Raw genomic sequence first — 15,486 nt, forward strand, 5'->3', positions numbered from 1 at the left:
CAAAACCATTTCCAAAACGGTACTGGATCCAGATTCTAATCCGACCATGCACAGACAGTCTCTATCTTGGTGTTCCCCAATCGGGCAGTGGTGACCGTGTTGGATAACTCCTTCACTCACAAAGTGTTCACGCATTCCCAGAACACCGGCTTTAACTCGCTTGAGTCTCAGTCATTGATGAACCAAAGAATGTGATCACACTTTGCAGTGACAGGGTTCCCTCAGGTACAGGGTGTCGGTAACACATGTCTATCCCTTCCTACATCTAGCAGTAATACATGAGGGAATCGACAAAGTAGATTCTTCACCAATGCACACATCAAACATGTGAGCACTCGCATTCGTACCCTGACATCACATGTCTAGGCATACCCAATGCGACAACCATATGATAAGGGTGCCCAGCCCAAACCCTAGTCGTGACTACCATTTTAAGTATAACTTACAGACACATAATGCTCAAAAAATTTATATCGCATGTGACAATATTAAACTAAAATGTATAAATGTTCAATATAAAGGTGAATCGGGTTGAACAGGACTGAACCGGGTTTGATGGACACACACTTGTCCAACAATCTCCCACTTGTACATCAAAGTCAATTCCCCATACATTTTAAACCCATGCCCTCCATGTGTTTCTCAAACACTCCTGGTGACAAACCCTTTGTCATGGCATCAGACACATTTTCAGTTGTGTCCACTTTGGAGATACTCACGTCACCCTGCTGGATAATCTCTCTGATGAGGTGATACTTCTGTTGCACGTGCTTGTTCCTCTGATGAGCCCTAGGCTCCTTAGCTTGTGCAATGGCCCCTCTATTGTCACATAATAGGGGAATAGAGCCCTTGACAAGATCAGTGACTACCTCCAAATCTGATAGGAATTTCCTCAGCCAAACACCTTCTTTTGCTGCATCACAAGCTGCAAGGTATTCTGCTTCGGTAGTAGAATCGGTTGTAGACTTTTGTTTTGCACTCCGCCACACAATGGCACCTCCACCCATTAGATATACCATCCCGGACGTGGATTTTCTATCATCCTTGTCAGTTTGGAAATCCGAATCTGTGTATCCCAATACTAACAACTAATCAGATCCAAAAACCAAGAAATATTCCTTAGTCCTTCTTAGGTACTTGAGGATATTTTTGACAGCACTCCAATGCTCGCATCCAAGGTTAGATTGATAACGACTTACCATGCCTACTACATAGCAAATATCCGACCTCGTACACAATATGGCGTACATAAGACTCCCTACTGCTGAGGCATAGGGAATCCTCTTCATCTCTTCAATGTCTGTCTGAGACTGAGGACATTGAGATCTGGAAAGACTGACTCCATGTCTGAAGGGAACACTTCCCCTCTTGGAGTTCTCTATACTAAATCTGGCCAGGACTTTATCTATATAGGTAGCCTGTGACAAGCCTAGCATCCTTTTCTGGTGATCTCTTACGAGTTTGATCCCAAGGATATAGCTAGCTTCACCAAGGTCTTTCATCGAAAACGTTGTGGATAACCACTGTTTTATCGATGAAAGAAAACCTACATCGTTACCAATCAGCAATATGTCATCTACGTATAAAACAAGAAAACATACTGTCCTCCCACTAATCTTCTTGTAAACGCATGGTTCATCCAAGTTTTGATCAAAACCAAATGATTTGATTCATTGATCAAACCTGATGTTCCAGCTCCTGGAAGCCTGCTTCAGCCCATAAATGGACCTCTGTAATTTGCACACCTTTCTTTCTTCCTCCAAGGAAGAGAACCCCTCTGGCTGTTCCATGTAGATTTCCTCTTGAAGGAACCCATTTAGAAATACGATCGCACATCCATCTCGCGGATCTCATAATCAAAGTGTCTTTGCGATAGCTAATAAAATCTGATGGATTTCATCATCGCTACTGGTGAAAAGGTTTCCTCATAGTCTATACCCTCTTTCTGGGTATAACCCTTTGCCACCAGTCTCGCTTTGAATCTCTCGACCTTTCCATCTATGCCCTTCTTCCTCTTAAAGATCCATTTACATCCAATCGGCTTGACGCCAAGTGGTGGATCGACTAGAGTCCAGACCTTGTTGGAATGCATCGAATCGATTTCAAAGCGCATTGCTTCCAGCCACCTAGTGGCATCAACATCCTTTAGAGCCTCAGAGTATGTCATCGGATCATCATCCGATGCAACCGATACCATATGGAACTCTTCCACTGTTTCCTCTTCGGTTAGAAGAGTTAGCCTGGTGGGTGGTCTAATAGTCCTCCCACTGCGTCGAGGTTCCTCAGGTGTTGGTATTTCAGCAGGTATGTCAGTTGGTCTCACTTCTGGAAGTGACGTTTCTGAGCCATCTGATAGCCCTTTTATGACTACTGGTTCGGACCTCTGGGTCATCATTTCTTCCTCCAAAAATGTGACATGTTTACTTACAATGACCTTTTGGTCAACTGGGTCATAGAAATAATAGCCTATCGTGCCTTTAGGGTAGCTTAAGAAATAGCATCTTGAAGTCCTGGATTCTAACTTGTCTGTCTGTTGCTTTCGCACATGTGCTATGCAACCCCATACCCTAAGGTGTTGAATACTGGGCTTTCGCCCTTTCCACAACTCAAAGGGTGTCTTGGCTACAGACTTAGATGGAACCCTATTCAAGATATATATCATCGTCTCTAAAGCGTACCCCCAGAAAGAAAGAGGCAGCTCACTATAAGTGAGCATCGTCCTGACCATATCCAATAGGGTCTAATTGCGTCGTTCGGATACACCATTTTGTTGTGGTGTGCCTGGATTAGTTAGCTGACTAACTATCCCTTGGGATATGAGATGTTCTTTAAACTCATGCAATAGATACTCCCCTCCACGATCTGATCGTAAGGACTTGACACGTTTATCGAGCTGTCTTTCGACCTCGGCTTGGAATGCTTTGAATTTATCAAAGGCTTCCGATTTCCTACGCGTCAAGTATATGTAACCATATCTAGAGTAATCATCGGTGAACGTGATAAAGTACTCATACCCATATCTTGCTTGTATGTTTATGGGTCCACACACGTCAGTGTGTATCAACTCCAACAGATCTGTGGCTCTAGCACCTTTATTGCTAACGGATTTCTTGATCATTTTGCCCTAAAGGCATGACTCACAGGTGGGGAATGGTTCCACCCTTAGACTCTCTAAGGGCTCATCCCTCACCAATCTACTGATTCGGTCTACATTAATGTGACCCAATCTTAGATGTCATAGATATGTTGAGTTCACTGGAGCTGCTTTCCGTTTCAAATCAACATTTGAAACAACATTCATTCTAATAGGGCAATCTAGAAAATACAAACCACTCTGCATTTATCCGGATGCCACAAAGGAATTATTAAAACGAATAATCAATTTAGAATTAAAGGAAAAACTATATCTGTCCAAAACAAATTTTGAAACTGAAATTATCTTCCTCTTGAAAGAGGGTACATAATAGCAATCCTTTAAAACTAAACTAGCAGAACTAAAATTTAAAATAAAAGTTCCCACAGCCAACGCCATGGTCTCAGCTCCAGTGCCCATCCGAAGATGCACTTCATTTCTTTCCAGGTTCCTTGTCTCCTTGAACCCCTGCAAATTATTGTAAATGTGAACAGTGGATCCACTATCCACCAACCAAGAATTGGTCGGTTCAAAAGACAAATTAGACTTATAAAGAACGTGAACATCACATATACCTTCTTTAGCAACCTCTGTTTCATCCAGCTTCTTGTCTTTCAAAGTTGCCAGGTAAGCACGACAGTTTCTTTTCCAGTGACCCTCCTTCTTGCAATAGAAGCACTTGCCTTTGCCTTTATTGCTAGACTTCCCACCCTTGGCTTTCAGGGTCTTGCCCTTACTTCCCTTTTTCTTCTTCTTCCCATTTGAAGAAGGCTTTGCCTCAGTTGCATTGACCTCAGCCTTGTCCTTTTTCAAGGACGCTTCAGCCTCTACCAGTGCATTAGCAAGCTCGGTGAGCTCCATCTCCTTCTCGGACATCTTGTAAGACATCCTAAAAGGTGCGTAGGAAGAAGTGAGTGACGCTAAGATCACATCAGTCTTGTATCGCAGGCTGAAATCAGTCCCCATAGATTCTAGTTTTTCAAACAGATTGATCATTTTTATTACATGATCCATCACTGGAGTCCCCTGAGACATCTTGGAGTTATGGATTTGACTCACCGCATCAGAATGTGCGTGTGTCAACTGTCTGTTGAACAATTCAGCAAGCTTATCCATTTTACCCCCAGTAGTGCGTATATCCTTGACTGAGTCTATAACTGATTTTTCCAACGATCCTAGGATATAGAGTGATGCCTTGGAATCCCTCATGAGGAACCCTTGTATCTCTTCATTTGCCTCAAAATCGTTTGGGTCGGGTTGAGGAGGAACTTGTTCATCTAGAACTGTGTACAGTCCTTCAGCAGTCAGGAGCAACTTAATGCTCCGGTACCAATCGACATAGTTTGTACCATTAAGTTTGTATTCGCTAATGAGTGTTAACATGTTAGAATTAACGGCAGCCATCGTATATTAATCTACACATGCACAAGTAAATAACCACATGCTAATTAATGACCATTGAAAATAATAAATTGAGCACACACACATCAATGGTCTTTCATGATTTGGGTTTCCCTCATAACCCAAAAGATGAATTGGATACCTACAACCCTTGCATGCATAACTTACCCCTCGGGAGTCATTATACACACCATGGTAGTGTGGACTAAGCTGTCCGCCTCATGGGCTTCCAATATTTTCGGCCACCTGGGTGTCATGTCCAGATCCTGTCGGCTGACATACACCCAAGTCATGTACTTACCTATTGCATTAGTTAGAATCATGGAATCATGAAAGATGACCCACTGTCGCAATGCCCTCTCACTATCCATACCCTAACGTATCTAGATGGAGGTAAATATAGATAAATGCGTGACAGAGTTCCTGGCAATGTCCTGTCGGCTTATGCGGGGTCATGTCACATATTTTCTACATTTATCTTCAATAGGAGGCCATGGACATGTCTACCGATTAAGACTAGTCCATATCATACATGTATTGTGAATAAAGAGGGATTAATTAACTCTCATATACATGGATAGATTTAAACAACATAATTAATCAACATTAATTAAAAGTGATTATGGGATGGCGGCATTTTTATCAGAAGCAATTAAAGAACCCTCCCAATAAAAATAAAACTAATAACTTTGGATACATTTATCATGCCATGGATGCCACGCCTAATCATCTCCTCCGCCCGATCACATCTTCAAAGTAGGTGACTTGCATCTCCATAAGCTTTGAGCGTCACATGTGGATCACCATCTACATGCCCTGGGAATCCTAACTCTTCTAAAATTACAATGGAAACCTAAAAAAATTCTATACACTTTCCTTTCCATAATAATAAAGAAACCCCGCATGGAGAAACCAACCCACCATTTGGGTTGCCCATGGGGTGGAGTACATTTGTTTATAAAAAAGAAAGGGGGAGAGAGAGAAAGAGAGAGAAGCATCACATCCACCCATAACCCCATGTATCACATACATAAACAATCCATCCATTTATTAGAATGTCATTCCCATAATCACATCATAATATAATTTCATGCATGGGCATTAAAGCAAGTGAACCAAAAATTAAAACATGGATTCCTTCAATTATTGAACCACCACATCGCATGTGATATCATGTATCCAAACCCATAAAATTAAAATTGTATTTTAATTGAAAGTGGGTAAAGAGGGAATCTCTTCACCCATCATCATCCTCAAAAAGCAAAACAAAATAATAAAATTCTGTTTTGAAAAATCTGTTTTTTTTTTTTTTTTTTTTTTGTTAAACTGGAGGGAAAACAAGGGGGGTGCATGCAGCCCACTTGCGCAGGCTGCAGGCACTCCCTACGTAGCCCATAGGCACAGGGCCCATGGACAGCAGCCTGCAGGCCCGCAGCCCGCAAGCTTGCTGCCTGCAGGCAGCAGCCCACAAGGGGATGCGCACAAGGGTAGGTTCATGGGGAAGGGCGTGCACAGAGGCTTGGTAGCATGCGCTCCCCCCCCCCCCCCAACATATAGAACATGATTAAAAATTTTAAAATAAAAATTAGTAATCACAACCTAATTGGATACATGCTTCAATAATTGGAATAAACAAAACAAACCAAATCCATCATCAGATGGGTAGGTTGTTACACTAACAACCTTGTAACTACCCATGTGCACATAGAAAGGTTGTTACAACAACCATATCCTAACCACCCATGTGCCAACTTGCATCCCACTCATGATAATCATATTAACCATTAATTATCTAATATTCATGGGTGGGAAAGGTGTCTCTGATACCACACTGTTGGTCAAACAACGGTCCAGGGATCAAACCATGGTTCCGTATGGAAACCAATTATAAATCAATTAGGGTATTGCACGCCCTGGGTTATCCCATGGTGTCCCATGGGTGCCCCATTTTAATTTTAGGATGTCCCATGATTTCCCATGGGAACCCTGGTGCATCCTTATTAGGGTTTCTCCTTCCCTATTGCGTCCCATAAAATTAATTATCACAATAGGGACGGAGAAATTCGTCTCTAGTCCATCACATGGCAAGAGGGATCCATCCCATACTCGAATGCGCAGCAAAAATTAATCGATTCGAGTTTCTTTCGCATCCCATAAATATTAATAATCAATGAACAGAAAGAATTAATAAAGAACTACTAACCTGGTGAGCCTCAAGTGTTGCTCCTCCAATAGACACTAGTTCTTCCTCCAATGAGCGCTCCAAGCAAACAGATCTGAACCTCCAATGGTGCTACCAAGGTTCTACACGCCAATCCCAGATGCCCTCAAACTCCTCAGCACATATCTAGGGTTTCATAAACCCCAACTCTCAAACACAGGTGAGAGAAGCAAGAAGAAGAAGAGAGATCACAAGAGGGAGAGAGAGAAACAAAAAATGTAGGAGAGAGAGTGTCTGCTCCAAAAACGTGGAGAGCTTCAAAATCTACATTTTTTTTTGGTCCCCTATTTATAATAATAGGGTTTAATTAAATCCTAGATAGATTTAATAGAGCCCTAGTGAGAGTCTGACTCTCTCTCTCTCAGTCTGGCAGTTTTGTTTAAACTCAAAGTGCTACACAGGTGAAGAAGCAGAATCTAATAGGGAAAGTATTAATTAGATTCTTTATTTAATTATTAATGGATAATTACAATTAGCACCAAATCCATTAATTAAATAAAGAGCCAATTAAATTAGCAAATTCCAAATAACTCCCTATATGATAACAATTTATCATATACAACCCCCCCCACTAATTAACACCATCATTATGGAATCTAGGGCATGTACACATGTACTGCCAAACCCCAATCCATAGGACATGTCCATTTAAGAGCGTCTGTGCATCCGATCGAGTCCCGTAAAACTCGATAAAATACTTTATTTGAAATAACTATAAATAATGTATCATTTTATGTAAAATAAATTTTGCAAAACCATTTCCAAAACGGTACTGGATCCAGATTCTGATCCGACCATGCACAGACAGTCTCTATCTTGGTGTTCCCCAATCGGGCAGTGGTGACCGTGTTGGATAACTCCTTCACTCACAAAGTGTTCACGCATTCCCAGAACACCGGCTTTGACTCGCTTGAGTCTCAGTCATTGATGAACCAAAGAATACGATCACACTTTGCAGTGACAGGGTTCCCTCAGGTATAGGGTGTCCGTGACACATGTCTATCCCTTCCTACATCTGGCAGTAATACATGAGGGAATCGACAAAGTAGATTCTTCGCCAATGCACACATCAAACATGTGAGCACTCACATTCATACCCTGACATCACATGTCTAGGCATACCCAATGCGACAACCATATGATAAGGGTGCCCAGCCCAAACCCTAGTCGTGACTACCATTTTAAGTATAACTTATGGACACATAATGCTCAAAAAGTTTATATCGCATGTGGCAATATTAAACTAAAATGTATAAATGTTCAATACAAAGGTGAACCGGGTTGAACCGGACCGAACCGGGTTTGATGGACACACACTTGTCCAACAGTTTAATCGTCTAAGCTTAGAATTTTACTGTAATTTTGTCTTTTTCATTCCTAGATCTAATATATAATTAAGGATTTTTAATACCCATCCCCATCTTCCATTGATGTACTTCCAGTTGTTGATTCAAGGTTCGAATTTTTTCTTCAATAGTTCAAGTTAAAGTTCTTTAATCTTTTGATTTTTTTTTTTTTTTTATAATTTAGTTTTAATGTTCTCTTCATCAACCCCCCTCTCTTTCCATCGATTTTCCCATGGCCAAGTAAACCCTCAACTCTTGGGGTATGATGAAGCCATGAGGGAAGGATGAGTTGATGATTTGCATGCTTGTGTATTAATGGATATGTTCATTGTTTGGGCTTACAATTGTTGACTGTCGCATTGTGCATGTCATTCTACTGGACTATATGCAATATTTTTGCCGTAGCCATTCTGACACCATTCATGTTCATGATTTTAAGATCTAATTGTGTATTGAATACATACTACTCATAGAATATGTTAGCCCTTTTTGCCGTATCTCTTATAGACCTTCACTATGATATATGCAATGTTTTTATGCATTAATCATTAACTTACCCTAACTTTCTAGTGGATTTCATCATCAAGAACCCATCTCAATTTCAATCTACCCATCTCATTCTCTTACTTTTGTGTTAATTTTGTTTACCCCAGTTTAGCTTAGTTTCTTAATTTGATACTTGATCTTGATATTTGTCTTAGTTTAAGTTTAGAGATATAAAATTGCTTGTTGAGTACACTTTGCCTATATTGAGAGTAAAGATTTAAGCAACCCGACCTCCCTGAGTTTGACCCGTAGCTACAGCTGATACTGTGTGTTTGCGGTTATTTTTCTTATCAAACAAGTATGCTTATGCATAATTAATCACTTGAATCGAACACTTCATGTCTTTTGCTTTTAGTGAATCTTGAGAATTTTCTATTAGAAGGATATTGTAAAACCCATATACATGTCTGTATTTCAAAGCTCATACTCCAGTTTGTTGGTCGTGAGTGAAGGCATTAAAGGAAACCGAGAACTGGTTTTAGACACCAGAAATACATCGATAGGATGTCTTTGGTACCATCAATATTCCAATGGCAGAAGATGATCATAATATAATAGATTGCATGAGTCCATGGATGGATAGAGATAGTGATGAATTTAATCATATTTGGCATAAAGATAAAAATCAGAAAAAATAATTTAGTAAAATCATATTTGATAATTTAGTAGAATTATTAGATCATTGGAAAATGTCATTACTACTTTTTAAAGTGCATACTCAATTCTGTTTGCATATACTTTTTAGGCTGACAAAAATACCCCTTTCCTCACCTAACGACCAAATAAACTCTTCTTCAAAAGTCACGCCTCTTCTTCCTATTTCTTCTTTTATTTTTACTCAAGTCTCTCTCTCCAACAACATACCCTCTCCTAATGACCAAATAAACTCTTCTTCAAACAGTCACGCCTCTTCTTTCTATTTCTTCTCCTAATTTCTCTCAAGTTTCTCTCTTTCCAACGACAACATTTCCTCTCAAGAATTCTATATACTTTATATGTTGATAAAAATATCCTTTTCCCCACCTAACTATCAAATAAACTCTTCTTTAAACAGTCACGCCTTTTCTTCCTATTTTCTCTCAAGTCTCTCTCTAACGACAACATTTCCTCTCAAGCCAAATAAACTTTTCTTCAAGCAGTCACGCCTCCCTTCAAACAAACATGCCTCTTCTTCTTATTTCCTCTCAAGTCTCTCTCTCTCTCTCTCTCTCTCTCTCTCTCTCTCTCTCTCTCTCTCTCTCTCTCTCTCCAACGACAACAATATCTAGTACCTAGGAAGATCTCTATAGAACCTATTGTGGTCAATTCATTGCAAAAATCTTTCCAGATCACCACTACCATCCCCGCTTAGCATCTCTTTCTCACCCCAATCCCCCTCCTATTTCACTCTCTTTCTCTCCCTGTTTGCATTGGAGTAAATTTTATTATACTTATTTTTGTTGCTCATTTTCTATATTGATATTTTTGTATATATTTGAAGAAGAATTTTGGGTTTTATTTTCCTTCAATTTGAGTTTTGATTTGCTATTTTCTCTGTATCATCAAATTACACCCCAACCCCGCCCCTCTTGTTTGTACTATAGTGCATTTTTCAAACTATATTTTTGTTTGTTCATTTCTCTTCTACATAAGAATGTTATGAGATTTTGTTTGTTGCTCAAAACCTATATGAGGGATTAGATCAGAGAAATTCCCTTCCAGCCACATCTAAGAGTTCATAAGCAATCAAACTACTTAAGAGAACTCCGTAAATATCGTTCAAAAAATCTTAGAATTCATAAATACGCAGTTTTTCTTTTTATCCAACAGTTAAATCTTATGAACCAATCCTAATTCAAATTAATAACTGTAATATCCTAAAAATTAAGAATTGTCCTATTTCCTGAATAATAAGTTCTTAAAGAATCCGACTGCCATAAGAAATTCTGCTAAACAGAACCAAAATTGTAATAAATGCTCAGTAAATTTAGAAATTCATAAGAAGAATTGAATGAGATTGAAATCTGAAGTTAACACCTGGCAAAAAAAAATAATAATAATAGCTGAACTTAAATTTTCTAATCTTGCGATGTATCCAAGTCATGCATGTCTTGTTGGCAGTTTTTCTGGTCTTACGATGTATGCAAATCATGCATGTTCTCTCTTGCAAGCTTCTATCATTACGATGCATGCATGTCTTGATTATTTATTCCTTCTATTGTTGCCTACATCATAATCACAATTATAAAAATAATAAAATACAATAGGCTAATATATGGATCACAAGTTGTACAAAATTTTATAATTATCTTGGACAAATATCTAGAGTTTATAGTTATTATTTACATCTTAAACAACCATGTCCAGTTATTGTTAATTAATACATGTGTTTGTTCTCATATCCTTAAACATTGAACATGTATGATAAGTTCGATGTTTGTGTTTATAATTGGTAGCGGAGGCGCAATCTAACATGGACATTTCACGGATTAATAGAAAGAAAGATTTTGTACATATAGAGAAAATTAATGGGATACCAGTAAATATATTGTAATACCCTGAATTGAAACTAGGGTTAATTTGGACTTTTCATCTTGTGTGCAGAATCTGTACCAGTGGACCCATAAAGGGTGGAATTTTGGTTGTTAGCATACACACTTGAGGTAAGAACTTTGTTAGTATTTTATTTTTTTTAAGTGTAAATACATGATGAGCATACTTATAGTTTTCCCTGTGCATGGTTATTTGCAACTTTTTTTTAAATATATTTATTTATAAGTCTATTAAAACCTAAGTGGATTAGACTAGTGGTTAGACCATTATATATAATTAAAGAGGTCTAAAGATCAATTCATGAGAGAAGTGATTAAAGAAAATTTTATTTTTTTTACCATAAGCAGTTTGGTGGGCTCTACTTAAAAACTACTGAGTTAGAGAAAATAGGGAAAGAGAAAGAAGAGGAGCAAGAAAAAGTGGACGAGAGGAAAGGGGGGCTGCTTACCTTGCTTCCTTGGACTCCATTAAAGCTTCTCAACTTTGGAAGAGGAAGATCATCACCATTAGAGCTTCAATTGAAGATTAATTTTCAGATTTGAGATTTTTCCTATTGAAATTTCATTGCACAAAACAAGGTGAGTGAGATTATGCAATTCTACATGCTTATGTTCTATAAAATCAAATTACTTTTCTTCAAATCAAATTTGTAATTTTGTTTTAGTTTATGATTTATTATGTTTTTTTCTTAAGTTCAAACATTTATTTTAACCTAAATTAAAGTATGTATATGGTGGAATGAGAAGAAATTGAATGTTCTTCATGATTTAATGAAATATGTGCATGCTGGATTTTTAAAAGTATGACATGCTTATAAGTATATGAAATCAACATACATAATGATTATATAATGAAGTTCATTGAATGTTCTTCTTAATTCAAACACTTTGCATATATGTTATGTGTTGCATAGATGCTGTTTTTATTTTTGGGATTTAACTCTTTACGTTCCAGTTCGATTGGAGATGCTATCATCAATTGTATGAGAAAATTATGATTAAAACTTTACTTTGCTTTCACAAATTCTTTTAAGACACTATTAGGGTGGAATTGGGAATTGCAAATCCTATGTTCCGAAATTGTTTATATATCTATATGTACAGTCATGGATGTTCTTTTCTTTTACCTTACCAACATGGGTGATATATGTTGGGGTAAGGATAAGTCGACGGATTTTTAAACTGCGACTTGTCTTTATTGAAACTACATGGACTACTAGAAAGAAGGAGATGATCAAAAACTCTCCAAGAGAAGATTGCTGGTAAAACCTTCGGGGGATTTGACTTGATTTGGGGCAAGTTTGGTCACTAGTTTCTCCATTGGTTTCTTTATGTCAAGTGGGGACATTAGTATGGAATGGTGAATCATAATTGTAGTGCAAGTGTCGCTACTACAAGGGCCTTGTATCAGTCTATGGCGGCTAGTTCTCATGTCAGTCTATCAGGGAGTGATGTGTTACCCTTACTTTTATTTCTCTTATTTGGGTAATCTTTTTTTGGATTTTACCAAGTTTACCTCATCATTGTGTTTGCAATATTTGGTAGAGGTGGTAAGAACCATATATTTTCACTATAGAATTATAGATACCGTGTATGTATGTAAGTCTTTATTGCTTGGTTGAGATGTGCATGTTTTCACACTTGTAGTATTGCTTGTCTGGCTTACTAAGTTTTTCTCAAAACTTAACCCTCACCATGTATTCAGATGAGCAGACATATAATCAAGATGAGACCCTTGTAGAGAATCAAGATGATGAGGCGTATGGTTACAATGAAGACATTTACTATTACTGAATTTGATACCTTTAAGACTTGTTAGAATTACTTTAAATTTAGAGGACTTTTAACTAATACAAATTTTATTTAAGTTTTTGGAGATGTAACAAATAAGCAACTTTAGATTTTTAATTTGTTTTAAAGACTTCTGCTAATGCATTTGTACATCTGTTATATGTTCTAGTTCTACTCCGGTTCATATCTCCTACGATATTATGATCTTGTGGACCGTTAATGTCCAAAAACCCTAGACCGGGTTTGGGGGCGTTACATATATTAAGTGGACTTGAGCTTCATACTAGGGTATTTGATGATTTGAAACAAAAGAAGATTGTTGACGAAGTCTATATGCTACAATGTCTAGGAAAAGAAGGGCAACTTAAACCACATACGTGCTCAGAACCGAAGAAGTGGATGTGTGGTAAAGGTCGAGTAACTCTACAATTTTGTTGTTGTTATAATTATGTTGTGGATAAAAAAGGCAATCCCCTAGGCATAATCCAAGATGAAGAAGTTGATTCCATGCCCTCAATGTTCAAAACAATGATAAAAAATTTGCTCAGATGGGATGTCTTGCAGCAAACATGTATTCCTAACAATTGCATTCCTAATATGTATGATGAAGGAGACTGCATCCCACCTCACATTGATCACCATGATTTTCTACGGCCTTTCTATATTGTATCTTTCCTAATTAAATACAACATATTATTTGGTTCAAACTTGAAGATTAAGGGCCTAGGAGTATTCTCCAGTCCGGTGGTAATACCTTTGCTAGTTGGATCTATACTAATCTTGAATGGGAATGGTGCTGACGTAGCTAAACATTGTGTTCCAAGTGTGCCTGCCAAAAGGATCTCCATCACATTCTGAAAGATGGACGACAACAAGCTTCCATTAAAGTTTAGACATGACTTATAGTTTCAAGGCCATCTGTCTCCCTTTTAGTATGCTAGCGGCCACCAGCCTCCCTTTTAGTGTCTTAGCTAACATTAATTTCTACCAAACACATAACCTGGTCTATAAGCGAAAAGATTTGTTGTTGAGAGTATCAAAGAAGTGGAGTGTGATACAAACTTGCTCGAGTCTGAACCAAATCAAAGAGCAAAAAGGAAAAAAAAAATAGAATTTTTTAATATTTTATATGATTGCCAGCATCTGAAAAATATCAAAGACCAAAAAGGAGGAAAACTTATTTCTATTCTTTATAAAAATACCAGCATTTGAATCATGTACTTTTGTTTAAATTTTGTATATGTTATTCAACAATTGTAACAAGTTACATTCAATATTTCTAATTATATAAGCATTATTAGACTTATAGATTAATCATTCATGCAAAACATAAAATTCAACAAAAAATTTACATATGTGCTTAAGTTATAACACACTACACTTATAAATTTTTTTAAGAAAACAGAAATTTAGGGGGATAATGTACTATGATTATTCAATGTGAAACAATTTAATATATCCATAATGAAAAACAAAACCTCACGTGCATCTACATGTAAAAGTTTACTTGTTATATAAAGAAGTTAAATTATCAGATGAAGAAAGAATTGTCTTGATCAAACAGATTAAAGATACTTATTTGCAAAATGAAAAAATCCTTAATTATTTTGGATATGATGTAGAAAAATATTGTGATAACTTCGACTTTAGACACTTAGTCAAACATGATGAATTAAAAGATAGTCGTTCAGATAGACAATCTGAAAATGGCAAAAATATTAAAACTTATATAGGTCTATGGTGAGTGTTAGCATTAGAGGAGGAGAAGAATTTCTCGAGAGTTTTTTTTTTTTTTTCTTTAAGGGTCTTAGTGTTTTGTCCATCTCTTTCCCAAGTCTTTTCTTTCCTAGTCCATGTCTTCCACTCTTCTCTCCACCATTTCTAAGTGTTCCACTAATGTAAATATACCATTTCCCTTTATCTTCCATTATTATCTGTCTCTATCTTATGTTTATATAAAGAATATCTAGCCTAGAATACTCTGGAAATTCTTTCTTTTCTTTGTTATAATATCAAAGTTCTATGTGTGTTTTCTAAGTTCTTCTCTTCTCTCTTCAACTCTCTCTTCTCTTAATGCGTTCTCTTTTATGTAATTTCTTTATGTAAGATCGTCCTTCTTTCTCTTGAGTTGATCACAAGCCCAATTTGCTTCAATGTTGGATGCTATAATTTAGCAATCTTGAAATCTAAGAATTCAAAGCACAACACATGCAGCTTCCAAGAAGCTTATGTAGTCAAGGAGTGTAAGAGGACAATTCAAATCCAATGGTTCTTTGAGCTACATTTCAATCTCGATTTTGGGTTGATCACCCTATACTCTATATTTTTTTTGGGTTGATCACCCTATACTCTATAATTTTTTAAGTATAATCATATATTCGGCAAAAGGTTGGTTGGATGGCTTAACTAATTGTGCCATTTGGATGGTTGATGTAGCAATTATGATTATTGGATATTTTGGGAATGGTTTGGATTGTCTGTTTGTAATATGTCAGCCACAAATTCATTCATGCATCT

The 15,486-nt window shown here is 37.3% G+C and overlaps 1 protein-coding gene across 1 annotated transcript; it reads left to right on the top strand.

Moving 5' to 3' along the window:
• The first annotated feature begins 11,099 nt into the window (after positions 1 to 11,099).
• On the top strand, positions 11,100 to 13,878 carry LOC122665744 (RNA demethylase ALKBH9B-like). The gene is made up of 2 exons (XM_043861886.1): positions 11,100 to 11,169; positions 13,226 to 13,878. Exons 1-2 carry the CDS (start codon positions 11,100 to 11,102, stop codon positions 13,825 to 13,827), a joined length of 672 nt encoding a protein of 223 aa, XP_043717821.1. The 3' UTR covers positions 13,828 to 13,878.
• The last annotated feature ends 1,608 nt before the right edge of the window (positions 13,879 to 15,486 follow it).

Source organism: Telopea speciosissima, chromosome 6, assembly GCF_018873765.1.
Source record: "Telopea speciosissima isolate NSW1024214 ecotype Mountain lineage chromosome 6, Tspe_v1, whole genome shotgun sequence".
NCBI lineage: Eukaryota > Viridiplantae > Streptophyta > Magnoliopsida > Proteales > Proteaceae > Telopea > Telopea speciosissima.